The 27,548-nt window shown below is 40.2% G+C and overlaps 1 protein-coding gene across 1 annotated transcript; it reads right to left on the reverse strand.

The window, feature by feature from the left end:
- Positions 1–4,570: 4,570 nt before the first annotated feature.
- LOC122687912 (translation initiation factor IF-2-like) lies at positions 4,571–25,247 on the reverse strand. The gene is made up of 3 exons (XM_043893644.1): positions 25,227–25,247; positions 22,350–22,840; positions 4,571–4,625 (listed from the first exon to the last, which is right to left on the reverse strand). Exons 1-3 carry the CDS (start codon positions 25,245–25,247, stop codon positions 4,616–4,618), a joined length of 522 nt encoding a protein of 173 aa, XP_043749579.1. The 3' UTR covers positions 4,571–4,615.
- Positions 25,248–27,548: the final 2,301 nt, after the last annotated feature.

The following is a 27,548-nucleotide window of genomic DNA, read 5'->3' on the forward strand; positions in this document are numbered from 1 at the left end:
TGCAATCCAGCCTCCCATCTGCTACCTACGACAAGGAGATATGTGCTGAGGAGGCCTAAGCAGATTTGCCAAAGGCCAAACCCAACACATCTGGTAAAGCCTCAGAAGGTCCCCAGCCTCAGAATCCACTCACTTTCAACATCCAGGCATGCAATCAAGGTAAGGACTGGTGAAATACACAAGCATCAATCTCCAAGGGAGAAAAAAAATCAGAACTATGAGCAACACTTAATGGAGAAAGAAATTGCAAAGATCCTAATATTAAAAAATTGAACAAATGTCCATGTGATTTGAATTTTTTAAGAAGATTAATTTCTGAAGCTTCCTAAGGAGCCTGTGCAATTTGGCTTTAGTAATATACAACAGAACTATGCAAGGTGTTTGTGCTGTGGAAAATATAAGGTACCCTCTTTAACTGACCTTTAAACCAAACTATTAAAAACAATTAAATGGAAAAAAGAGAGAGAGACTGCCAACAGTAGGTTATTGGGCAGCTGGAAGATATGTTATTTTCTTCATGTGTGAGTAGCTGGGCAGGTCTGACCAGGAAGGCTGGGAGGCTGCAGGATTTATTACTGGACAAGAAGTGTAAATGACATTTATAGCTGCTGGTTGTGGAATTCCTTTTAGTAATATAACATCAGAATAAACAAAATATCTGAATAAACATGTTTTGTAGGAAAAGTGGCATTATTTGTGAGATATACATATGTATATCTACTTGATACTATACACTCAATCAAAGAGCACTCCTGATATAAAATGATTATTTGCCAAGCATTACAATATTTTCCATTTTTGCATGATTTCTTGAAGGCACCGATACCTAAATGAGCATTCCTGAAGTGTGTTCCAGAGTTCAGAACTCTTAGCATGATGCTAAGAGGTGTCCCACAAAAAATTAAGGTACAATGTTTCTCTGGCCTAATACCCTTGGCTTATTAAACCAGTATGTTGAGCAAAAACTAGGGTTCTTAACTGCAGGACCCTATAACATGTTAATTTGTACTATCTGTTTCCAAGAGAGGAAAATAACATGGAGAATTTTCCAAAATTATCAATAGATTATGTGGTCTGTTTTCTGTGGGCTGCAGCTGATTTAGAGCAGTCACTTTGCAGAAGTAAGTTACATATAAATCCACCATTTTTCCAAAAGAGGTGAATTTGGCTTTTGTTATTGGTTTATAATATGCCCATCCTAGGGAGTAGCCTCAAAATCTACACAGAAAAAAAAAAAGAATCTCTTAGCTCTCCCTACATCTGTTACTGGACACATGAAAACAATAACAAAAAAAAAAGAAAAAAATCACCTTGCCTTTTTCTCAATCAACATTAATGAAATAGAAGACAGGACAATAGTTGGATAAAGGGTGAACCAAATATATTTTTAATTTACAATAACTGTAATATTGGCAGGGTATTGTAAATAAGACCAGGACTCTAGGATCTGTGCATTGACTGGATGGACCAGGCACTGGGATTTCAGTGTCCCACCGCAAATAATGCATCATTAGGAGATGTATGTATAATTTTATCTGCATTTCTTTTAAGTTTTTCTGATGCCACTACATTTTTCAGAGTCCTCCATGTACAGCCATTAAAATTTGTTACAGAAAGAATGTTAGTGAATGGCTCAAATAAAATTCAGCACCTTGAGAAGAACTTCCCAGACATCTGCCTCCCCCTCTCCAGGTCAACAGCTCGGGTCATGGGGAACTCCCACAGGGTGAGTGAGACATCCTGCCCCCACTGAAGTCTCTAACGCCCACGGCAAAGGGAAGGCAAGGCTGCTGTCACCGACAGGGAAGTGTCCAGGAGGAGAAAGGCCTGAGGGCTAGCCCTCCTAGACTCTTCTCCCTTCCGGCATCCACAGTCATGTTCCATGGAGGTGCAGTGGTGTGGTCCACGGCACACTCATCATGGCTGGAAGGAAGCCATGGGGGAAGATTAGAGATCTGAATCTAAAGGGAACCAAGGCAAATCTGGAAGGCCGATAGATAGCAGATGTGAGCCAGTGTCCACTGAAGGTCCAGCTGATCAAGAAGCAGCCTTCCTACCAAAGGTATGCAAGTCCTCACACCGCTAGATGTTGTTTCAGGAAGAAGAAGCAGGCACAGCGAACAGATGGCTGGACACCAGAGCAATTTTTTCACAGAAAGACTACACCATCCATTACAAGATTGAACTAAACTGCATAGGATTATCAAGTAAAGACTTAATTATGAAAATGAAAGATGAAACTTATTATAGACTGGAGAAAGATGTTCCATTTTTCCTTCCATCTGAATTGTGGCAGAAGTTCAATCTACAGCCCCATGTTTATCCTTCAGGGTATACAGCATATGTCATCATTAAGAATGAGATACTTATTACCTTATGTGGGGTGGGGAAAAATATTAACATTGTCATCTCACATTAGAGATCAGCATCCATTTTTACCTCCAAGAATAAATTCATCATCTACAGGAGATGCATAGTGGTCCAATCAAGTTCATCTCTGGTTTAATCACCACCTACTAAGAGAACTTGTTGCATTGAAAGGTTAGAGCTCAAAACAACCAAAGGCAGCAAACTCAGTTTTGTTCTCCGCTGCATGAAATGACTATACAATAGCCCCAGATCAGTCTAACCATGTCACGGACCTGACAGTGTTCAGATGCATGTGAAATCTCCCTCAACTCTTTGACATTTAAATAAATACGGCAAATAGAGAAAGAAACACAGTTTAGTACAGGTGCCCAACAATCTCGTTCTGTTAAATCTACTCTGATGTTGGGCAATCTGGACTATCTTTTGATGTTTCTCCTCATGAAATGAAGCTAACAATTCTATTTTTTTAAACCTGTCAAGTGTTATGAGGGTTATACTAAGATAAAGGAGAAATGGATCCAAAAGAGATTCCTGATGGTTGTTTTCAGCCAAAAACTTGTAACCTTGCCTTCAACAGACCTCAGCAGCCTGGCACAGTCCCTCCTAGGCGATGAGTCAAGGCGCAGTCTGGAACACCGACTGGAGGAAATAGCTCATCTACTCTGCTCGGACACTCGCCCTGAATGGGCGCGGTGAGGGTCAGTCATTGCGGAAAGGAACTGTTTTCTTGGCAAAGACACATGGAAATTCTAGAATGATGTGAGTTCCTATAATAGCCACACACAAGTTTAATAATCCAGTGAATACCAGAGAGCAATTTTCTCAGCTAGAAAAACCATCATAGAATGAGGTGAGGTCTTCATCTCACACCCTCCAAAACCGCAGCTGCCAAATTCTGCGATGGAAACATGACACGTGGTAGGACGATGCTGAAGTTGACATCATGCTTATACCAAGAGTAAGTGGCTGTGACATAAACTGCTAATCAGATCCGATTACCTAGGGCTTACAGGTGCCCAGTCAGTACCTACATTCTTGGCCATGCTTTCAATAGCTGCAGCCATGTGACAACTAGTGACCACTAGAATACAAGAGGAAATGATCTGTGCAACTTAAGTTATCATCTTAAAGTGAACAAGCAAGCCCACATTACTCCCTTCCCTCCTGCTGCAGGCAGGATTTCAGATAATATGGTAAATTAAATTGCTTTAGCTAAATAAAACAATACCCTAGACAGAATACAAGAAAGGAACCTTGGGTTCCTGACATCATGAAATGACAAAAATAGACCTACACTATTAATATCAGAATGCTGCATGAAAGAAAAATTTACATTTTGCTTCTATCAATATTATTTTGCATATTTATTACAGCATTTAAAGCAACCCCTGACTGATGTATAGGTGCTACTACCTGGGCTGACCAAGGTATTTCATTCAAAAAATATTTTCTAATTCTGTGTTAGGTTTGAGGTTCTAGAGATAAAAAGTTTATAGGTTATAGGTTAAAGAAGGAATACTTACCATCCCAGAGCACCACCCAAATATTTGTGCTCAGATACAAAGACAACAAAGTAGAAAGTTATCAATTTCACATGTAGGCCTAAGCAATGGAATTTTGAATAAATTATATTGATGGGTCTGGTAACTCTTTTAAGTTAATCACTTTTCCTAACAACACTTGAAAGGACTCTTTTAACACAGTAACAAAATAAAACACAAAAGTATTACCTCTGAATATGCATGCGCACAGACACACACACACTATATATATATATATACAATATATATTATATAGACACACATTTATTTTACACAGACATACATATACACACATTTTAAATACATGTATGTGTGGGTGTGTGTATATATGTATATATATATATATATATATGCAGATGTAGATCTGTGCCTTATATGTAGGTGTATAACACTCTGTATACATCTATAAACAGAGTATACACAACTATACATACCCACTTCACATATGCCTGTGTAATACACATGCACAAACATAGGCAGCATCTACAAATAAACTGGGATTAATATCTTACCTCCTTCTTTTCATGGCTTCCCTGGTGGATCAGATAGTAAAGAATCTGCCTGAAATGCAGGAGACTTGGGTTCAATTGCTGAGTTGGGAAGATCCTCTGGAGAAGGAAATGGCTAACAATCCAGTATTTTTGCCTGGAGAATTCCGTGGATGGAGAAGGCTGGTGGGCTGCAGTCCAAAGGGTCTCAAAGAGTTACAAGTATCTGAGAAGAGAAGCAAAAAGCAAAGGAGAAAGGGAAAGATATACCCAACTGAATGCAAAGTTCCAAAGAATAGCAAGGAGAGATAAGAAAACCTTTTTAGGTGAACAATGCAAATAAATAGAGGAAAACAACAGAATAAGAAAGACTAGAGATCTCTTCAAGAAAATTAGAGATACCAAGGGAACATTTCATGCAAAATGGGCATAATAAAAGGCAGAACTGGTATGGACCTAACAGAAACAAAGAGATTAAGAAGAGGTGGCAACAAAACACAGAAGAACTGTACAAAAACGGTCTCAATAATCCAGGTAACTACGAATGTGGTCACTGACCTAGAGCCAGACTTCCTGGAGTGTGAAGTCAAATGGGCCTTAGGAAGAATTAGTACAAACAAAGCTAGTGGAGGTGATGGAAATCCAGCTGAGCTATTAAAAATACTAAATGATGACACTGTTAATGCTGCCACAGAATATGCCAGCAAAATTGGAAAACACAAATGTGACCACACGACTGAAAAAGGTCAGTTTTCATTTCAATCCCAAAGAAGGGCAATGCCTAAGAATGTTCAAACTACTGTACAATTGTGCTTATTTCACATGCTAGTGAAGTGAAGAGAACGTTGCTCATTCATATTTGACTCTTTGTGACCTCATGGACTATACAGTCCATGGAATTCTCCAGCCCAGAGTACTGCAGTGGTGGGCAACCTTTCCTTTCTCCAGGGGATCTTCTCAACCCGGGGATTGTACGAAGATCTCCCACATTGCAGGTGGATTCTTTACCAGCTGAGCTACCAGGGAAGCACTGGAATGGGTAGCCTATTCCTTCTCCAGTGGATCTTCCCCACCCAGGAATAAAACTGGAGTTTCCTGCATTGCAGGCAGATTCTTTACCAGCTGAGCTACCAGGTGCTAGCAAGATAATGCTCAAAATCCTTTAACCTAGGCCTCAACAGTGTGTGAACTGAGAACTTTCAGGTGTACAAGCTGGATTTAGAAAAGGCAGAGGAACCAGAGATCAAATGTCCAACATCTGTAAACATCATAGAAAAAGCAAGAGAATTCCAGAAAGACATCTACTTCTGCTTCATTGACTAAACTAAAGCCTTTGACTGTGTGGATCACAATAAATTGAAGAATTTTCTTCAAGAGATGGGAATACCAAACCACCTTACCTGCCTCTTGAGAAACCTGTATGGCAGGTCAAGAAGCAGCAGTTAGAACTGGACATGGAACAAAGGACTGGTTCAAAATGGTGAAAGGAGTATGTCAAGGCTGTATACTGTCACCCTGCTTATTTAACATATATGCAGAGTACAACATGTGAAAAACTGGACTTGATGAAGCACAAGCTGGAATCAAGATTGCTGGGAGGAATACAATGACCTCAGATATGCAGATGATACCACTCTAATGGCAGAAAGTGAAGAGGAATTAAAGAGCCTCTTGATGAAAGTGAAAGAGGAGAGGGAAAATGTTGGCTTAAAACTCAACATTCAAAAAACTATGATCATGCCATCCAGTCCCATCACTTCATGGCAAATAGATGGGGGAAAAATGGAAACAGTGACACACTTTATTTTCTTGGCTTCCAAAATCACTGTAGAGAGTCTGCAGCCATGAAATTAAAAGATGCTTGCTCCTTGGAAGAAAAGCTATACCAAACCTAGACAGAGTCTAGAAAGGAGTAGTCATGTATGGAAGTGAGAGCTGGACCATAAAGAAGGCTGAGCGCCGAACTGATACTTTTGAACTATGGTGCTGGAGAAGACGCTTGAGAGTTCTTGGACTGCAAGGAGATCAAACCAGCCAATCCTAAAGGAAATCAACCCAGAATATTCATTGGAAGGACTGATGCTGAAGCTGAAGCTCTAACATTTTGGCCACCTGATGTGAAGAGCTGACTCATTAGAAACGACCCTGATGCTGGTAAAGATTGAAGGCAGGAGAAGGGGATGACAGAGGATGAGATGGTTGGATGGTATCACTGACTCAATGGACATGAGTCTGAGCAAACTCTGGGAGATGGTGAAGGACAGGGAAGCCTGGTGTGCTTCAGTCCGTGGGGTCACAAAGAGTTGGACATGATTTAGCGACTGAACAACAACAACCATCTTTTCAAGTCCTAAGTACCTCTTAACACTTCCCATTATGATAGCTCACATCATAGTCATTTGCATACATCTTATTGCTGCTCAAAGACTGTAAATTCTTGACAGAAAAAATTATGTTTCATACACTTTTGTCTCAATAGCAGCTTATATAGTGCTTGGAACATAAAAAGCACTTATTGTACACTTGTGAATAAGCGATTGATGTATTGAATGGTTGAATGAGTAAGTGACTATTTAGAGAGTCATGCTAGGGAAAGAGAGAAGGGAGTTGAATACATATTTTCTTCCTGAGTGGGTATCTGTGGAATAAACTGGCTTATAACTAGAAGACAGAACCCACGGACATAACAGATAGCAGCCACTTATCACAGAATTCTTATAGATACACATTAACCCTTTCCAAGGCAATAGGTCAAAGTCTTGGAACATAAACATTTTTTATTTATCAATAGAAAGCAACTCCATTATGGAGAGTTGCTTGACCTGTACACTCGTTACAAAATGTGTCAAAGGCCAAAGTTATGTTTCTTTCAGAGTCATAAATGCAAGTAGGCAGTTGCATTAAAGTCCACTCAGTCTGCTGGAATTTTTAAATACTCTGAGTACTGATTTAGCAAAACTCACTTTGTAAAAACAATAGGCAGAGAAATTTTAACAGGACTCCAAAGAAATCATAGGCAATTCCTGATTGAATCAAGTTAATCTTAGAGCTTAAAACCTAGTCTTCAGTAACTGCTGCAAATATAAATACTTGAGAACAATTTGGGACAAGAAACCAAGGGGCCATGCAAACACCAGCAACCCAGGCAAAGACAGCCTCAGACATACCTGGAGAAAACGCCCTTAAAGACATTTACCTTCAACATCAACGATCAAAAGACAGTGACTCGTCTCTTGATATATCCTTTATAATGCAGACCAAATAATTCTTAAAACAGAAAACAGTGTGTCTGTCACTCTCCTCTGTAGGTAACGTTCATATGAGATATTGTGCTTTGAATTTCAGTCTGACTGACATACAGTGTGAATGCGCTTTTATAAAATAACGAACTTGTATCAGATGACCTCTGCAAACTCCTTTCCAGCTCTACAATGATTCCTCCACAACCATTCATAAGTCCCAATAGAAATGCCATCCCAAGGAAAGTCAATACAACTTTACTCAAATTTTTGCCCTCTTCTTTCTCATCTGCCTTCTCACAAAGTAAGTTATCAAAGGGGTTTAGAAAGAAAATCTCAAGGTCAGTGGTTACAAGGATATGCAATAATTGGACTAACTTGTAAGGGAAAAAACGTGATTTCATACAGCAGTATGAGAATGACTCAGGTAATGGGGGGCAATTTTAAACAACCAAAGGCCTTATTATTTTCAAATCCCATACAACTATAATTCAAACAATTACCAAATCTTGTTTAACTAGTCTTAAATCTGCTGACATTTTTACATTCAGTTGCCCAGGATCTGAAATAATGACTATGTTGAAATCCACCACTCTGCCCATTCCCTCTGACCATGGATCATGCAGAGGAAATTCCTTTAAATTGTCCAGGATAGAGAAATGCTAGGCTGGATGAAGCACAAGCTGGAATCAAGATTGCCGGGAGAAATATCAATAACCTCAGATATGGAGATGACACCACCCTTATGGAAGAAAGTGAAGAAGAACTAAAGAGCCTCTTGAAGAAAGTGAAAGAGGAGAGTGAAAAACTTGGCTTGAAGCTCAACAATCAGAAAACTAAGATCATGGCGTCTGGTCCCATCACTTCATGGGAAATAGATGGAGAAACAGTGGAAACAGTGGCAGACTTTATTTCGGGGGTCTCCAAAATCACTGCAGATGGTGATTGCAGCCATGAAATTCAAAGACGCTTGCTCCTTGGAAGAAAAGCTACAACCAACCTAGGCAGCATATTAAAAAGCAGACATTACACTGCCAACAAAGGTCCATCTAGTCAAAGCTATGGTTTTTCCAGTAGTCATGTATGGATGTGAAAATTGGACTATAAAGAAAGCTGAGCACCGAAGAATTAATTCTTTTGGACTGTGGTGTTGGAGAAGACTCTTGAGAGTCCCTTGGACTGCAAGGAGATAAAACCAGTCAATCCTAAAGGAAATCAGTCTTGAATATTCATTGGAAGGACTGATACTGAAGCTGAAACTCCAGTACTTTGGCCACCTGATGCGAAGAGCTGACTCATTGGAAAAGACCATGATGCTGGGAAAGATTGAGGGCAGGAGGAGAAGCGGACGACAGAGGACGAGATCCTTGGATGACATCACCGACTCAATGGACATGAGTTTGAGTAAACTCCAGGAGTTGGTGATGGACAGGGAGGTCGAGTGCTGTAGTCCATGGGTTCACAAAGAGACAGGACTGAGCTACTGAACTGAAGTGAACTGAACTGAGGATAGACAAGGGTCCTGACACATCTGCCACTTTCCATGTTGTTTTCTGCGCAAGTGAAATTTTCCACCTCTTCTGACTGGTATCATTTAGGCCAAGGAACTTACTGCTGAGAGAGACTGGTGTGAAAAACCGTGCTCCAGAGGAGGATTTTAAGCTCCCAGACTGAATCTGGCATACCTGTGGTTTTCTGTGTGTCTGCTAAATACTCAGCCTTTATTTTTCTAGAAGCAAAAAGTGTCAAGTTTCTCTGTTAATCACTCTGTAAATGCATATCTATTCCCATGAAGTGCTTTATTAAATGGAAATGAGCCTAATTATTCACCTGTTAGTGGGTGGGGACTGACAAAAAGATAAGATGAAGGGAATAACATTTCCCTTTCACCAGTTCGGTGCAGAATTTCTCTGTCACAGTACTGTGAGTAGCAGTCAGGCCTGTGTGATGGTATATCGTGTTGGCAAAAAAAATTTGTTAGGATTTTTCTTTAAGGGTATATGGAAAAACCTGAACAACTTTTTGGTCAACCCAATAATTTTCTGTAATAACAAGAGTTTCTTCTCACCCACAACCCCTTGCTCCCATACCCACAGCCCTATTCTCCACACACGGCCCATTTGGCTGCACCTTGCAATCAGAGGAATCCCTCCATCCCTGGAGGCCTGTTTCAGCAGAAAAGCAAAGCAAGAGACACCACATGGCCTTTGCTCTGCTGAGATGGTATTTAAGTTGTCAGGAAATTAGACACATTTAGAAAAAAAAGTTACATCTTCTCCTACACATGAACCTAGGGGCATGTGAAATCTGTACCTGTTGTTACCAGTAATGATGGAATTCTTGGTTTGTTTTCCCAATAACAGGAATATACATTATTTCAGCACTCAGGCAGACTCTAGTGGGCTTCCTCTAGTCCCCTGAGACACACTGACCAACTCCCCAAATCCTGACCCTCTTCCAAGGTTTTCTGTACGTGGAAACCACAATGTGAGGCAACAGTGCAGAAGATCAACTCCCTAAGTTTGTCTTGTTTACCCCCTCCATCCTTTCACCAAGACAGTAGCATCTTTTTACCAAGTTTATAAGAGACATTGCACTGTATCTTAAAAATACAGAACTTGCTATAGAGTCACTAAGACCCTACACTGTAAATACTGCTTACTTAAAAGATAAAGGACTTGGAGTTTTGTTTGGACAGCTGAATCTAAAAGTATGACTTCATGCAAGCTGTTTCTCTGGGTCTTGTTTTCTCCTTCTATTATTTGGCTGAGTCATAGGAGTCTATAAAATGAAATGAAGTAGTTTGATAATTTTCCTCAAACTTTCAAGCCCACTGAACTATCTGAATCAAAAATTCAAGAACTGTTTTTCTTTAAACCTCAAAATACCAGTGTATGGTCTCACATTTACCAATTCGAACTCTACCTTTTGTCAATACTGCAGCCTTCTTTGGTCAAATTAAGTATCTGCATTTTCTGAGAACTTCTCCCAGTAGAAAAAACAAGGCCACAACTAGAAACAAAGAAAATCACAAAATGAAAAAGCTCACCACTAAAGGCAAACATTCAATAAAGGTAGGAAATCATCCACATGTAAACATGACATCAAAAATAGCAATCATGAGAGGAGGACAGAGCAAATGCAGGGTATTTGAAAGGCATTTGAAATGAAGAGATCAGCCTCTTTTGTTTTTAAATTTCAAATACCAGGGAATCAAGATGAAGGCAATAAAACTGCTGAAGAAGGAAACAAAAAGTTGACTTTGAGAAAATTGCTCTTTACTGTGGAAAGGGTCATATCATCCTAGTGTTTAATTAGCCCTCAAATCCTGATTTGAAATGCATAATGACTCCTGCTGCTGAAATTTCTTCTGACAAAACTCTGTCTTCTGTATCATGCATATGAGCAGTAGCCAGAGTCTGCGGTCTGAAAAAGATTCAGGTGAAATTAGCAGTTTAAAAGTGGAATCATATCTCACACTTCTGGGATGCTGGTGCTGTTCTATTTCTTGAGCTGGAAGGCAGACCCATGACTGTATCCTCTGTGTTCTATACACAAAGTTTTTAGTTTATGATGTGTGCACTTCTTTGTGTATTACTTCAGTTAAAAAAAAAAACCTGTGTAGTTAGGAATATCAAAAGACTTGCCACAAAAAGAAGCACTAACCCCATGTTCATCTTTGGACTTTGAAAACTGACTGTAAGTTGTGTTAGTCACTCAGACGTGTCCAACTCTTTGTGACCCCATGGACTGTAGCCCACCAGGCTCCTCTGTCCATGGGATTCTCCAGGCAAGAATCCTGGAGTGTGCAGCCTTTCCCTTCTCCATGGGATCTTCCCAACCCAGGGATCAAACTCAGGTCTCCTGCACTGCAGGCGGATTCTTTACCAGCTGAGCCACTAGGGAAGCTCTGAAAACTGACTAGGGTGTGGTGGTGGTTTAGTAGCTTAGTCGTGTCCAACCCTTGCGACTGTATGGAGCCTGCCAGGCTCCTCTGTCCGTGGGATTTTCCAGGCAAGCATCGTGGAGTGGGTTGCCATTTCCTTCTCCAGTGGGAAGAAGGGTGTAGCTAAACAAAATTATAGAGGAGATCCTGACACTTAAAACATCACAATCTTAAAAGCACTTCTGTATCCATAGTATTAGTTCTGTGAGACATTTATTGCTTCTATTATAAAGAAACTACAGTTTAAAATAGGTAAATAACTTGTAAAAGGTGGTTAACTGAATAAGCTCCAGAACCCTATATTGCTGGCACTTTTTTTCTGTCTCTGAGTATAGTCCTCATTCCTCAGTTTCATAGCCAACTCCGTTACATGGACCCATATTAGAACTATTCCTATCATTAGGCCAAAAGACAAAAGCTCTACGACTGTCCCGACAGATGCCAAAAAGGGCATTTGATAAATTCCATTCTATAAACATCTATTCTATACTTACAAAAATTTATTGCTAACCTTCTTTAACATGATAAATAATACTAATCTCAAACTAGCATTTGACATTTTAATAGAAGAGTAATCGTTAAAAGTGAAAACAAACTGCCAATGTCCATTATCACCACTATTCAGCACTGTCCTCTAGTGTGAACTCCTGCAAAAACGGTATTAACTACTTGGAAAATCCTAGAGGGTCTAGAATAACACTTTTAGAAGCAATAACTAATGAGGTAGTTTAATAAAGTGAAATATATATATATATATATATATATATATGCCATCCAAGTCCTATGCAGGTTATAAAACTTCATTGAAACATGAAAAAGATAGCTTGAATAAGTGCAGAAAGACACCAAGTTCCTGGTAAATAACTTGCTGTAAAACTGTTCTCTGCAGCACTATTTATCATAATAATAAAAATGGAAACCAGCTAAATATTTGACAATAGGGAACAGGCAAAATAAAGTATGGCCCAGTCATATAACAGTATGAACATCCATAAAAATACATAAAAGAAAAATGTCACATGGCTTGGAAAAATGTCCAAGGTGGACGGTAATTTTTTAAAGTCACAAAACAGCTTTTTTTGTGAAAAAAAAAGGGGGGGGTTTGTTTTATATATACACACATACAAACATGTACTTGAAATAAAACTGGGAGGCTATATCTCAAAATGTGTTTTTCATTATAGGTGATTTCAATTTTCTATATTTACTTTATCTGCATTTTTTGTGTGTAACTGTATTTCCCTATTTCTCTAATTTTATATAACATGTATTGTATTTCCAATAAAAATTAAAACATAATTACCTTAGGAAAAACATAAATTGCTCTATTGTGACTGGGATAGATTTCATGTGGTTGTCCCTCCAAAAAGAAATGAGTAAAATGAGTAATGAAAGCACAGTAACATAAATTGGACTCTGTCTGCTGAAGTTCTATTGTATTTATATGATCCTAGACAGGGTTTCACTGGTGGCTAAGATGATAAAGAACCTACCTACAATGTGTTGGGTCCTTTAATGGACCAGAACCTGGTGGTCCGGAGTCGGTGATGAGAGAGTGAAAGAAGGAAAGAGGCTAACATTCCCTGCGTTCCACAGCTGGCTTCCGCGCTCCAGGCAATCAGCCAGAAATAGAGAGATAGAGAGAGGAAGAAAGAAAGAAAGAGAGAAAGACACGGGGGACCCAAGCTCTGATTAAAATTCCAGACTTACAAAACATAAGACATCCCTATCAAAGAGAGAGTTGCAAACAATCACCTTTTACCGTTTGTATGGCTCATAAAAAGGAAGAGGGTACTTATCACCATAATGAGAAATGCCTGGATTCCTCAGCCCTGGGAAAGGCATGCTTCTCCTCTTAATTCCTGAATATTCAGGAATTAATAAGGGCCAGAGGGTTCCTGACAGATCCAAAACAGCACACAGGAAGACTCTTGTTAAATGCTTCCTGACAACAATGCAGGAGACTGGGGATCAATCCCTGGGTCAGGAAGATCCCCTGGAGAAGGAAATGGCAACCAACTCCACTATTCTTGCCTGGAGAATTCCATGGACAGAGGAGCCTGGTAGAGTACAGTCCATGGGGTCAAAAAGAGTCAGATACAACCGATCAACTAACACTTTCACTTTCAAACCTCTTTACTCTTGATTTTTCAAGGCTCACAGCCCTGTTGTGGTGAAGGGGCTGGCATAACTCAATGACACTATGAGTCATGCCATGCAGGACCACCCAAGACAGACAGGCCATGGTGGAGAGTTCTGACAACACAGTCCAAGTGAGGGGGGAATGGCAAAGCACTCCAGTATTCTTGCCTCAAGAACCCCATGAACATTATGAAAAGGCAGAAAGATATGACCCTGGAAGATGAGCCCCCCAGGTTGGTAGGTGTCCAATATGCCACTGGGGAAGAGCAGAGGGCAGTTATTAACAGCTCCAGAAAGAAGAAAGTGGTTGGGCCAGAGTGGAAATGACACTTAGTTGTGGATGTGTCTGGTGGTGAAAGTAAAGTCCAATGCTATAAAGAACAGTATTGCATAAGAACCTGGACTGTTAGGTCCATGAGCCAGGATAAACTGGGCATGGCCAAATAGGGGATGGCAAGAGTGAACATTGACATTTTAGGAATCAATAAAGTAAAAATCGACTGGAATGGGTGAATTTAATTTAGATGACCGTTATATCTACTACCGTGGGCAAGAATCCCTTAGAAGAAATGAAGTAGCCCTCACAGTCAACAAAAGAGTCCAAAATACAGAACTTGGGTGCAATCTCAAAAATGACAGAATTATATTGGTTCCTTTGACAGGCAAACCATTCAACATCACAGTAATCCAAGTCTATGCCCCAACCACTGAGGACAGTGAAGATGAAGTTGACCAGTTCTTTGAAGACCTGCAAGACCTTCTAGAACTACACACGTGTGCGCGCGCGCACACACACACACACACACACACACACACACAAATGTCCCTTTCATCTTTGGGGATGGAATGCCAAAGTAGGAAGTCAAGAGATACCTGGAGTAACAGGCAAGTTTGGCCTTGGAGTACAAAATGAAGCAGGACAAAGGCTAACAGAGTTTTGTCAAGAGAACGCACTGGTCATAGCAAATACCCTCTTCCAACAAAATGAGACGACGAGATGACTCTTCACATAGACATCACCAAATGGTCAATACCACAATTATATTGATTATATACTTTTCAGTCCAAGATGGAGAAGCTCTATACAGTCAGCAAAAACAAGACCTGGAGCTGACTGTGGCTCAGATCATCAGCTCCTTATTGCAAAATTCAGGCTTACTGAAGAAAGTAGGGAAAACCACCAGGCCATTCATGTATGAGCTAAAGCAAATCCCTTCTGATTATATAGTGGAGGTGATGCACAGATTCAGGGATTAGATCTGGTAGACATAGTGCCAGGAGAACTATGGACAGAGGATCATAACATTGTACAAGAGGCAGCGACCAAAACCATCCTGAAGAAGACGGAATGCATGAAGGCAAAGTCGTTGTCTGAGAAGACTTACAAATAGTTGAGGAAAGAAGAGAAGTGAAGAACAAGACAGAAAGGGAAGGATACCCAACTGAATGCAGAGTTCCAGAGAACAGCAAGGAGGGATAAGATCTTCTTAAATGAACAAAGCAACGAAGTAGAAGAAAACAAGAGAAAAACTAGAGATCTCTTGAAGAAAATCAGAGCTATCAAGGGAACATTTCATGTAAGGATGGGCATGATAAAGGACAGAAGCTATAAGGACCTAACAGAGGCAGAAGAGATTAAGAATAGGTGGCAAGAATACACAGAACTGTACAAAAAAATGTCTTAATGACCCAGAAAACTAAGATGGTATGGTCACTCACCTAGAGCCAGACATCCTGGAGGGTGAAGTCAAGTGGGCCTTAGGAAGCATCACAGCAAACAGAGCCAGTAGAAATGATGGAGTTCCAGCTGAGTTATTTCAAATCCTAAAAGATCATGCAGTGAAAATGCTGCACTCAATATGTCAGCAAACTTGGAAAACTCAGCAGTGACCACAGGACTGGAAAAGGTCAGTTTTCATTCCAATCCCAAAGAAGGACAATGCCAAAGAATGTTGAAACCACCACACGACTGTGCTCATTTCACATGCCAGTACATATTGGTGGTGGTTTAGTCATGAAGTCGTGTCTGACTCTTGAACTTATGCAACCCCATTGACTATACCCTGCAAGTCTCTTCTGTCTATGGGATTCTCTAGGCAAGACTATTGGAGTGGGTTGTTATTGCCTTCTCCAGGGGATCTTCCCGACCCAGGGATTGAACCCAGGTCTCCTGCATTGCAGGCAGATTCTTTACCAACTGAGCTATGAGGGAAGCCCCATGCTAGTAAATTTATGTTCAAAATCCTTCAAGCTAGGCTTCAACAGTACATGAACCAAGTACTCCAGATGTTCAAATTAGGTTTAGAAAAGGCAGAGGCAGAGGAACCAGAGATCAAATTGCCAATATTCTTTGGATCACAGAGAAAGCAAGTGAATTTCAGAAAAAACATCTAGTTCTGCTTTATTGACTATGCTAAAGCCTTTGACTTCATGGATCACAACAAACTGTGGAAAGCTCTTAAAGAAATGGGACTACCAGACCACCTTATCTGTCTTCTGAGAAACCTGTGTGCATGCCAAGAAACAACAGTTAGAACTTTACATGGAATAACTGATTGGTTCAAACCTGGGAAAGGAGTACAACAAGGCTGTATATTGTCAACTTATTTATTTAATTTATATGCAGAGTACATCAAGCTAAATGTTGGGCTGAATGATTCATAAGTTGGAATCAAAATTGCCAGGGGAAATAACAACAACCTCAGATAGGCAGATGATACCACTCTAATGCCAGAAAGTGAAGAGGAACTGAAGAACCTCTTGATGAGGGTGAAAATAAGAGTGAAAAACTTGGGTTAAAACTCAACATGAATAAAACTAAGAGCAGGGCATCCAGTTCCATCACTTCATGGCAAATAGAAGGGGAAAAAGTGGAAACTGGGATAGATTTTATTTTCTTGAGCTCCAAAATCACTGTTGAGGGTGGCTGCAGCCATGAAAACAAAAGATACATACTCCTTGGAAGGAAAGCTATGACAAACCTAGACAGTGCATTAAAAAGCAGAGACATCACTTTGCCAACATAGATCTGTATAGTCAAAGTTATGGTGTTTCAGTAGTCACATACAGATACGAGAGTTGAACCAGTAAGAAGGCTGAGAGCTGAAGAATTGATGCTTTCAAACTGTGTTGTTGGAGAAGACTCTGGAGAGTCCCTTGGACAGCAAGAAAATCAAACCAGTCCATCCTAAATGAAAGCAACCTTGAATATTCATTGGAAAGACTGCTGCTGAAGGTGAAGCTCCAAAACTTTGGCCACCTGATGTGAAGAGCCAACAGATTGGGAAAGACCCTGATGCTGGGAAAGATTGAGGTGAGGAGGAGAAGGAGATGACAGAGAATGAGATGGTTGGAAGGCATCACCAACTTAATGGATGTGAATTTGAGCAAACTGCAGGAGATAATGAAGGACAGGGAAGTCTGATATGCTATAGTCCATGGGTCTCAAAGGGTTGGACACAACTCAGCAACTGAACACCCCACCACCACCAAGACATTTGTAGTCAAAAGTCACCATTATGGTAAAGTTTTTACCCCTAACTTCAAAGCACAGTAAGAAACTATCTAGTTTTACCCACACATTTGTATAGTATTTTAATCTTTCAAAGGTAATTTCATATTTGCTGAATTATTCTATTGTCACTCCAACCCTTTGAAATAAGATTATCCTCATTTACAGATTAAGACTGTGGAATTCAGAAAGTTCTGGATAGTTAAACACATGGGTAGTTGATGTTATTACTGCTTGCACCAGTGTACCAGTGGAACTAAAATCCAGAACTCAAAGCATCAAACAGGATTTCACTTCACTCAAATAACTATTAAGTTTCTCCAAAGTACCAGGTCTTTTGTTTTAGAAACTGTGTATGGAAGTGATTAAAACATGCAAATTTAAAACAAATTCTTAAAGTATTTTTAAACTCTTAAAAGAGTTATAAGAGCTAGGGTTGAACTGGCTTCTTATTTCTATAACACACTAAAGTTGAAGTGCTATTGTCAAACCATCCAAATATAGATTCCATTTCTTAAAATGAGTCACCAAAAGTATTCAGCCCCTGAAACAGAGCATCAGATGCAATCTAAAAATAATAAGTCCAAGTCCTAGAAAATTCATGGGAAAGGATTTTCTCTCTATTAGTCAACCCAGAATTCTGATTTAGAGAGTTCACCTTCCTTTTTAAAAACTCATCTTGTAAGTTGTACATTTGATGCATACATGTGTACTGACAAAGTTAAAACACAATCAATATGTTTTCAAGGAACATACCCCAGCATAAGATCTGACTCATTTTTTCTTTGTATGTAACATTTACTTTGGATCACAGTAAGGAAGTGAGCAAACTGTGACTTACAAAACCTATCTCATGATACACTGAACAGCCGTGCAGAAGTGTTACATGCATTATGCCTCACAATAAACACTGACATTTATAACCTAAAATTCTCATTGTGCTAAAGGCGGGCTCATTCTCCCACTTAGGTAATGAAATTTTAATACAGTATGTGTATGAGAAGGGAAGAGGAGAATAAAACATATTAAGTAATTCACTTGGCTATTACACTACCAGAAAGGGGGCATCATTTTTATACTTGCATTTCTTAAACAACAGACTTTACAGTACACTCATTAACTGATGGGAGGGTTTTAGGACTATCTGTCACATCAAATTTGCTGGGAAAAGACAGCATTCTGTGAGCAATTTTCCACTTCCTTGATATTCAAAATACTCCAGCGGAACATCCGAAGTAAACACCTGCTTCCCCCCATCTAAACAAGAGCATGTCTTCCACCTGTGGCTCTTCTAACGGGCTCAACAAGCCCCACTGCCACTTAACCTGGTGAGAAAAAGGAAACCCTTCACCCCGGAAACAGCTCTCTTCATTTCGTCCTTTCTTCTATACATCCAACCAAGAAATCGACAGTACGTTATTTAAGATAGTTTGTCCAAATGAATCACAGAACTAGGAGACGTGAATGCACATGAAGGACATTAAAGAAGAGGGAGTCTTTGAGTTAAAACTGAGTAGCCTGACAGAAAGTGAATTTTCTGTCAAGAGAATATATTACCTTGGTTCCAAAGAGCACACAAATATGCAGAAGGATAATGTTGAATGTCACCAATTTGTGCATATGCTATTCATTTAAGCGTTTGATTGCTGGCATCTTTCTCTTTGGATGTTCGAACTGCACCTGAGCTTATTGTTTTACATTGAAATAAATACACATTTTAGGTGAAATGGAGCCTCACTGCAATGTTCCCTCTGGGCATAGGGCTTGAGTTTCCCTTACATCTGAATTTCTTCTAAAAATTTCTTCCAAGGACAAGTTTTAAGATAGACTCTGCCTACACGTGAATTTTAGATTATAAATTTTAAAAATGAAACTCCAAATTATGATAAGCTAAATGATGTTCACCAAATACTTCCTCCCTTTTCCTTCATACTGTGGGCAAACTTTCCACCCCTGTGAAGTTGGGCTTGGCTATGTGACTTGCTAAGATTAATTGTATGCTGTTGTTGTTCAGCTTCTAAGTCTCGTCTGACTGTGACCCCATGGACTGTAGCATGTCAGTTCTGCACTGTCTCCTGGAGTTTGCTCAAATGCATATCTGTTGAGTCGGTAATGCTATCTTTTTCATCCTCTGCCACCCCCTACTCCTTCTGCCTTCAATCTTTCCCAGCCATCAGGGTCTTTTCCAGTGAATCAGCTCTTCATATCAGGTGTAAAAAACACTGGAGCTTCAGCTTCAGCCTCAGTCCTTCCAATGAATATTCAGGGTTGATTTCCTTTAGGATTGACTGGTGTGATCTCTTTTCTGTCCAAGGGACTGTCAAGGGTCTTCTCCAACACAATTCAAAAGCATCAATTCTTTGGCACTCAGACTTCTTTATGGTTGAATTCTCACATCCATACATGACTACTGGAAAAACTATAGCTTTGACTATACAGATTTTTGTCAGCAAAGTGAGGTCTCTGCTTTTTAATACACTCTCTAGGTTTGTCATAGCTTTGCTCCAAAGGAGCAAGCATATTTGAATTTCATGGCTACAATCACTGTCCCCAGTGGTTTTGGAGCTCAAGAAAATGAAATGTCACTGCTTCCACTTTTTTCCCTGTTATTTGCCATGAAGTGATGGAACTGGATGCCATGGTCTTAGTTTTTTTCATGTTAAGCTTCAAGCCAGCTTTTTCACTTTTCTCTGTTAACCCCCATTAAGTGGCTCTTTAGTTCCTCTTCACTTTCTGCCATTGGAGTGGTATCATCTGCATATCTGAGGTTGTTTATATATATATGATAAAAACAAAGACTTGATATGATCATGTAGTGGGACTTGCCTAACCATGCTTTCGACATTGCCATGTGCTATAGTCTGAATGTCTGTATCCCTCTAAAATCGGTATGTTAAATTCCTAACCCCCAAAGGTGATGGCATTACCTGGTGGGGCTTTCAGGAAGTGCCAAAGTTATGAGGGTGGAACTCTCATGGATGAGATTAATGCCTTGTAAAAGAGACCTGAGAGAAATCCCTAGAGTCTTCTGTCCTAAGAGGATGCAGTGAGAAGTCTGCAACCTTGAAGAGAGCCCTCACCTGGGCAACCTGGCACCCTGATGTCAAACGTCCAGTCTCCAGAACTGTAAGCAGCACATTTTTACTGTTTATAAGCCATGCAGTCGGTGTTGTGTTTTTTTGTTTTTTAAGCATCATGAACAGACTAAGACACGATGAAAAGAACATTCTTGGATAGTCCACTGATCAGAGCTGGTAAGAGACACATCAGTCTGACTTGGACTCAACCTGTGATTTGGAGTCAAGCCCAGCTGAGCTTAGTCTAGATCAACTGACCTACAGCGAATGTATGTGAAAGTAAATGCTAAAAGTAAATGTGCAAGAAAAAGTAAATGCTTTGTTTTAAGCCAATGCATTTGGGGTGGCTTGTTACCCAAAGTTATTGTGGGTATAGTTAACTGATACACAACTGGAAACAAACACATTGTTAATTATAGCAAGGCTCCTTTGTCCCTGGTTTTCCAGGCAATAATACTGGAGTGGGTTGCCATTTCCTTCTCCAGGGGAATCTTCCTGACCCAGGGATTGAACCCAGGTTTCCTGCACTGCAGGCAAATTCTTTACCAACTGAGCTACCAGGGAAGCCCCAACTATAACACATAGATAGGCTTTTTTTTTTCTTTTTTAAATTTTGCAGCACTGGGTCTTAGTTGCTCATGAGGATATTCCGTTGCAATGCAGATTCTATAGTTCTGGCATATGGGGTCAGTAGTTGCTCCGTGGCATGTGGGATCATAGTTCCCCAGTTAGGGATTGACTCCACATCCCTGCATAGCAAGGAGGATTCTAAACCACTGGGACATCAGGGAAGTCCAAATAGATAGGTTCATATACTGAATCTAAAGCAGTTGTAATGGAGCAAAACTTATTAATAACCATGCTACCTGCATAAATGTGACATATGTTAATCAATCAGTTATCAAGATAATACTGTTTCATAAAGGAAAATTGACCAGACTTTTTAAATTTGTTAGATATGCCTGACTAGAAGTGCTTTTTCTAAATATGTGAATTAAATACTCACCCAGCCCAATTCAAAAATGGGAAAACAAAAACTTAATTGAAAAATAATGAAGGTTCTAGAAAAATGGTACTTATGAACCTATTTACAGGGCAGGAATAGAGATGCAGACAGAGAGAACAGACCTGTGCACACAGTGGGGGAAGAAAAGGGTGGGAGGAACCGAGGGGGTAGCAGTGACGTGTTTCCACTGCCACGTTTAAAGCAACTAGCAGCAGGAGGCTGCTCCACCACCCAGCGAGCTCAGCCTGGTGCTCTGATGACCTAGAGGGCTGGGAGGGAAAGTGGTTAAGCTGATTCAGTTATCCAATTCTTTGTGACCCCATGGACTGTAGCCCACCAGGCTCCTCTGTCCATGGGATTCTGCCGGCAAGGATGCTGAGTGGGTTGCTAAGCCCTTCTCCAGCTAATCTTCCTGAGCTTGAGATCATACCCCACGTCTACGATGTCTCCTGTGTTGGCAGGGGGGTTCCTGACCAGCAGCACCACCTGGAAAGTCCATTTTACACACACATATACTTAGGGCTGATTCACTGCTGTACAGAGAAACAAGAGAACACTGTAAAACAGCCATCTACCAGTTTTAAAACACATTTTACATTTTTAAAATGCAGGAAGTCTAATTTTGAATGACTGTTCTGACTTGTTCTTATCCTGCTGCCTAGGTAACTAGTGAGGAGGATATTTTATACATTGAGTTCGTAAGAAAACAACAATAATGAATAAATACAAATTAAGGTGCTAAAAATAATTTGTCGATCAATTCAGATGACATACTAAGAATCGGGTTATAAGTATCAGATATTATCTTGGCAGAAATCGAGCACAACACTAACAGATCCAAATGAAACTTCTCAAATGTTAACGCAGATGAAAATCATTATGATCTTTTACAGTGACAAAGCTAATTGTATAAAGGAGAAAGGTTAAACAATTTTTAAAATTTTCCATTTAATTTACTATAGCACCTTGACTATAATGACAAGGGTCATTTAATGTAAACTATAAAAATACTAATTATTTATTTTATACCGAGTTGTGAAGCGTCCTTTGGTTCTAAAATTCATGACTGGAGTGGTGTCAGCACCACGGCGGCATGAGATGCTCCCACTGTCGGCCCCCTTCCACCCACCAGCGGGAAACACCGTAACTCGAGCGCCGCGGCCTGCGCCCCAGCGCCGAGGATTCCCGCTCGCCGGTTCTTTCCCGGGCGCGCAGAGCAGGCGGGCGCCCTGTGAGCGTCCCGGGCGGGAGGACCCGCGGCACCGGGGCCGCGCCCGGGGCTCCGGGCCCGGCCCTGCACCCTGCCGGGGGCTGCACCGGGCACGGCCAGGCGCCGCTGGGCACCCGCGGAGCGCCCGCCTGCCCGCCAGCGCTCGTGTCCGCCGGGCCACGGGCGTCTGCCTCCGGGGCCCCGGCAGCAGAGCCCCCCGAGCGGAGCGGACGCGAACGAGGGCCCGCGCCGGGCGGAGGCCGCGGGGGCGCGCGGGGTCTCCCAGCGAGCGGAGGCCGCGCGCAGGGACCTAAAGCCCGTACTGCCGCGCCACCTGTCGGAAGACAAAAGGCCAGTAAGGACTAACCTGCCGTTCTGCCGCGCAGGCGAGGCCGACTCTGCGACCCCAGGGCCTGCAGCACCCAGGCCTGCCGTCTGTCAGCAGCTCCGGGGGCTTAGCTAAGACTCATGTCCATCGAGTGGGCGTTTGTTAGAATTTTTAGAACCTATATCCATCCATCCATCCCTCCCTCCCTCATAGCTCAGTTGGTAAATCATCTGCCTGCAATGCCGGAAACCGGGGTTCAATCCCTGGGTCGGGAAGATCCCCTGGAGAAGGAAATGGCACCCACTCCAGTATTCTGGCCTGGAGAATCCCATGGACAGAGGAGTTTGGGGGTCTACAGTCCATGCGGTCGCAAGAGTCAGACGACTTAGTGACTAAACCACCACCACCACGTCTACATATACAGAGAGCCAGTGTTTTGCTGAATTGTTAGAGTCAAGTAAAAATAAAAACTTTACCCAAAAAAGAAAGATTTTCACTACCTTAATGTACTGGCAGAGGAACAACTTGTGGAACACCATGAAAAAGCACAGTAATACGGTTTCATAAAAAGAAAATGAAAATTCTCCAGAAATTAAAAGTCACAGAAGAATGCAATCTAACTGACAGAGAATTCAAAATGGCTGTTACAAAGAAACACAATCTGCTACAAGGAAACTCAGGAAGGCAGTGCCCTGAGCTCAGGAGCAAAACCAGCAGACAGGAGAGACCCTGTCAGAGAGACTGCCACACCTGAAAAGGGCCAAGATAATAATACTAATGGACCTGAAGAAAATCAAATGAGATGAACACATTAGAAAACAATGAGAACAAAGCAGATCACAGGGGAGAAGGAATTAGCTAGCTGGAAGACAGAAATCTAGACATATACAGGTGGAGAAGAAAGAACTAAGATACTTCAAAAATGAAGAAATTCTGTGAGAATAATCCAATCCCATTAAGAAAGGCAACATTAAGATAATGGGATTCCCACAAGGAGAAGAGAGGGAGTACGGAGCAGAGAGTTTCTTTAAAGAAACAAGAGTGGAGAACTTCCCCAATCTTGAAAGAAACCAGATATACAAGTCCATGAAGTTAAGAGAATACTTAATTACTTCAATGTAAAAAAGACCTTCTTCAAGGCACATTATATTAAAAGTGTCAAAAATTACAACAGAGAAAGAATTTTTCAGGACATCTAGGGAAAAAAAGGATGGTAGCCTATAAAGGAATCTCCATTAGGCTGTCAACAGGTTTCTCAGCAGAAACTCTACAGGCCAGAGGAGAGTGTAATGACATACTCAAAATACTGAAAGATAAAAACTGTCCATTCAGAATACTCTATAAAGTAAGGTTATCATTTGGTTATGAAAAAGAAATAAAGGCTTTCACAGACAGAACTGAGAGAGTTCATCACCACCAAACCTGCCTTACAAGAAATATTGAAAGGAGCTCTTTTACCTGAAACAAAAGGCAAAAATATGTAGAACTTTGACCAAGGTGATGGACAGAATAAAAAAACTGCAACTCAAAATTAGAATATGTTGTAAAACACTTCACTGTAGCACAAAGGTTAAGGGGGAAAAGCAATATAAATCACTATAGCTACATCAACTTGGTAATGAAATTGCAACATAGAAAGGAATAATTGTAGGCAACAAAAACATAGAAAGGGAAGAGGAAGAGAACAGAACTTACATTGGAAATAAAGATAAGATGCTATCTGAAGAAAAAGGTTATCTTATCTTTGAGACATTTTATACAAACTTCATGTAAACACAAAACATAAACCTAGAGCAAACATACAAAATGTTTTAAAAAATGGAAAATGAAAAGCATCATAGAAGACCAATAACTTAAAATGGTGGGCAGAAATGAAAGAATAAACAATGAAGATATAGAACAACCAGAAAACCAAATTTAAAATGGCAGTACTAAGTCCTTATTTATCAATAGTCACCCTAAATGTAAGTGGATTGAATTCACCAATCAAAGGACACAGAGTGGTTGGATATATTAAAAAACAGGACAACCATATGCTGTTCCCAGGAGATTCATCTCAGCTCTAAAGACAACCATAAACTCAAAAATAAGAGATAGAAGATAATATTCTAAGAATGTCAGCTAAGACAGAGTGAGTGTCACCATAATCATATCAGATAAAATAGACTTCAAGCCAAAAAAAGTAAGTAAAGACAAAAATTCACATTATATAATGATAAAGCAGAAAATCCATCAAGAAGACATAACAGTTACTAATATATATGTATGTAACATAGAAACACTAAAATATGCAAAGCAATTATTAACACAGCTAAAGGGTGAGATTGTCAGCAACTCAGTGATAATAGCAGGGACTTTACCACCCTACTTGCATTAATGGATAGATCATCCTGACAGAAAGTCAACAAGAAAACAGTGACCTTAGATGAAACATTAGACGAGATGTGGTTAATAGATTTATTCAGAATATTCCATCCAAATGCAGGAGAATACACATTATTCTTACATACTCATGGAACATTCTAAAGAATAGACCATATATTGAGACACAAAACAGTTCTCAATAAATATAAGAAAATTGAAATATATCAAACCTCTTTTCCAATCACAATGGTATAAAACTAGAAATAAATTACAAGAAGAAAGTTGGAAATATTACAAATACGTGGAGACTAAACAACATGCTACTAAACAACTATTGAGTCAAAGAAGAAATCAAAGGAACAGCTTTTTAAAATATCTGAAGACAAATGAAAATTAAGGTATGACATACCAAAATCTATGGGATGCAGCAAAAGACATACTCAGAGGCAAGTTTATATCAATAATACTAGCCTACTTCAAGAAACAAGAAAACCCCAAATAATGTAAACTTACACATAAAGGAACTAGAGAAAGAAAAACAAAAACAAAAGTTAGAAAAAAAGGAAATAATAAAGATCAGAACAGAAATTAAATAGAGACTAAGACGACGATAGAAAAGGTCAATGACATTAAGAACTGTTTCTTTGAAATGACAAACCTTTACCTAGACTCACTAAGAAACAGAGAGAGAAAGCTCAAATAAGTAAAATTAGGAAATGGCAACCCACTTCATTATTTTTACCTGGAAAATCCCCCAGAGGAGCCAGGTGGGCTACAGTTTGTGAGGTCGCAAAGAGTAGGACAGAAACAGCACAGAAATGCAAGATGAGAGATGACTACAGCTGTCACAGAAACAAGAAAGAATTCTAAGAGGATGTTACAGATACTTACAGACCAACACCTTGTAAAACTTAGAACTATATAAATTATTCTAATTATAAGCCTTCCAAGTCTGAATCATGAAGAAGTAGAAAATCCAGAGACTGATTACTAGTAAGGAAACTGCAACAGTATTCAAAAACCTCTCTCAAAACAAAAGTTTAGGACCACATGGCTTCACAGATAAATTCAACAAAACACTCAAAGATTTAATAACTATTCTCAAATTCTTCCTTAAAACTGAAGAGGAGGGAATGCTTCTTAAACCATTTTTCAAGGTTAACATTACTCTGTTACCAGAACCAGGCAAGGACAGTTCACACACACACACACACACACACACACACACACACACACGCTACAAGTCAACATCTCTGATGAACTCAGAAATAAATATCCTCAACAAAATATTAGCAAACTGAACACATACACTCCATATGCCAGCAAATTTGGAAAACTCAACAGTGGCTACAGAAATGGAAAAAGTCAGTTGTCATCCCAATCTCAAAGAAAGGCAATGCTACAGAATGTTCAAATTACCATACAGTTGTGCTCATTTCACATGCTAGCAAGGTAATGTTAAAAATCCTTCAAGATAGGCTTCAACAGTACATGAACTGAGAACTTCCAAATGTACACTGGACTTAGAAAAGGCAGAGGAACCCAAGATCAAATTGCCAACATCTGCTGGATCAGAGAAAAAAGCAAGGGAATTCCAAAAAAAATCTGCTTCATTGACTATGCTAAAGTCTTTGACTGTGTGGATCACGACAAACTGGAAAATTCTTCAAGATATAGGAATACCAAACCACCTTACCTGCCTCCTGAGAAACCTGTATGGCAGGTCAAGAAGCAGCAGATAGAACTGGACATGGAACAAAGGACTGGTTCAAAATAGGGAAAGGAGTATATCAAGGCTGTATACTGTCACTCTGCTTATTTAACTTATATGTAGAGTACATCATGCAAAACACTGGGCTGGATGAAGCACAAGCTGGAATCAAGATTGCTTGGAGGAATACAGTGACCTCAGATGTGCAGATGACACCACCCTTATGGCAGAGTCAGGAAGATCCCCTGGAGAAGGAAATGGCAACCCACTCTAGTATTTATGCCCGGAAAATCCCATGGAAGGAGACTGGTAGGGTATAGTCCATGCAGTGGCAAAGAGTCAGACACGAATGAGCGACTTCACTTTGGCTTTCACTTACGGCAGAAAGTGAAGATGAACTGAAGAGCCTCTTGATGAAAGTGAAAGAGGAAAGTGAAAAAGTTGGCTTAAAACTCAACATTCAAAAAACTAAGATCATGGCATACAGTCTCATCACTTAAACAGATGTGGAAAAAGTGGAAACAGCAACAGATTTTATTTTCTTGAGCTCCAAAATCACTGTAGACAACGACTGCAGCCATGAAATTAAAAGACGCTTACATCTTGGAAGAAAAG

Source organism: Cervus elaphus, chromosome 32 (genome assembly GCF_910594005.1).
Source record: "Cervus elaphus chromosome 32, mCerEla1.1, whole genome shotgun sequence".
NCBI lineage: Eukaryota > Metazoa > Chordata > Mammalia > Artiodactyla > Cervidae > Cervus > Cervus elaphus.

Coding starts and splice junctions, on each gene's coding strand:
- LOC122687912 (XM_043893644.1), bottom strand. CDS start 25,247: ATGATCTATCCATTAATGCAA. Junction 22,841..25,226: donor TGATCTATCCATTAATGCAA/GTAGGGTGGTAA, acceptor TACGGGCTTTAG/GTCCCTGCGCGCGGCCTCCG.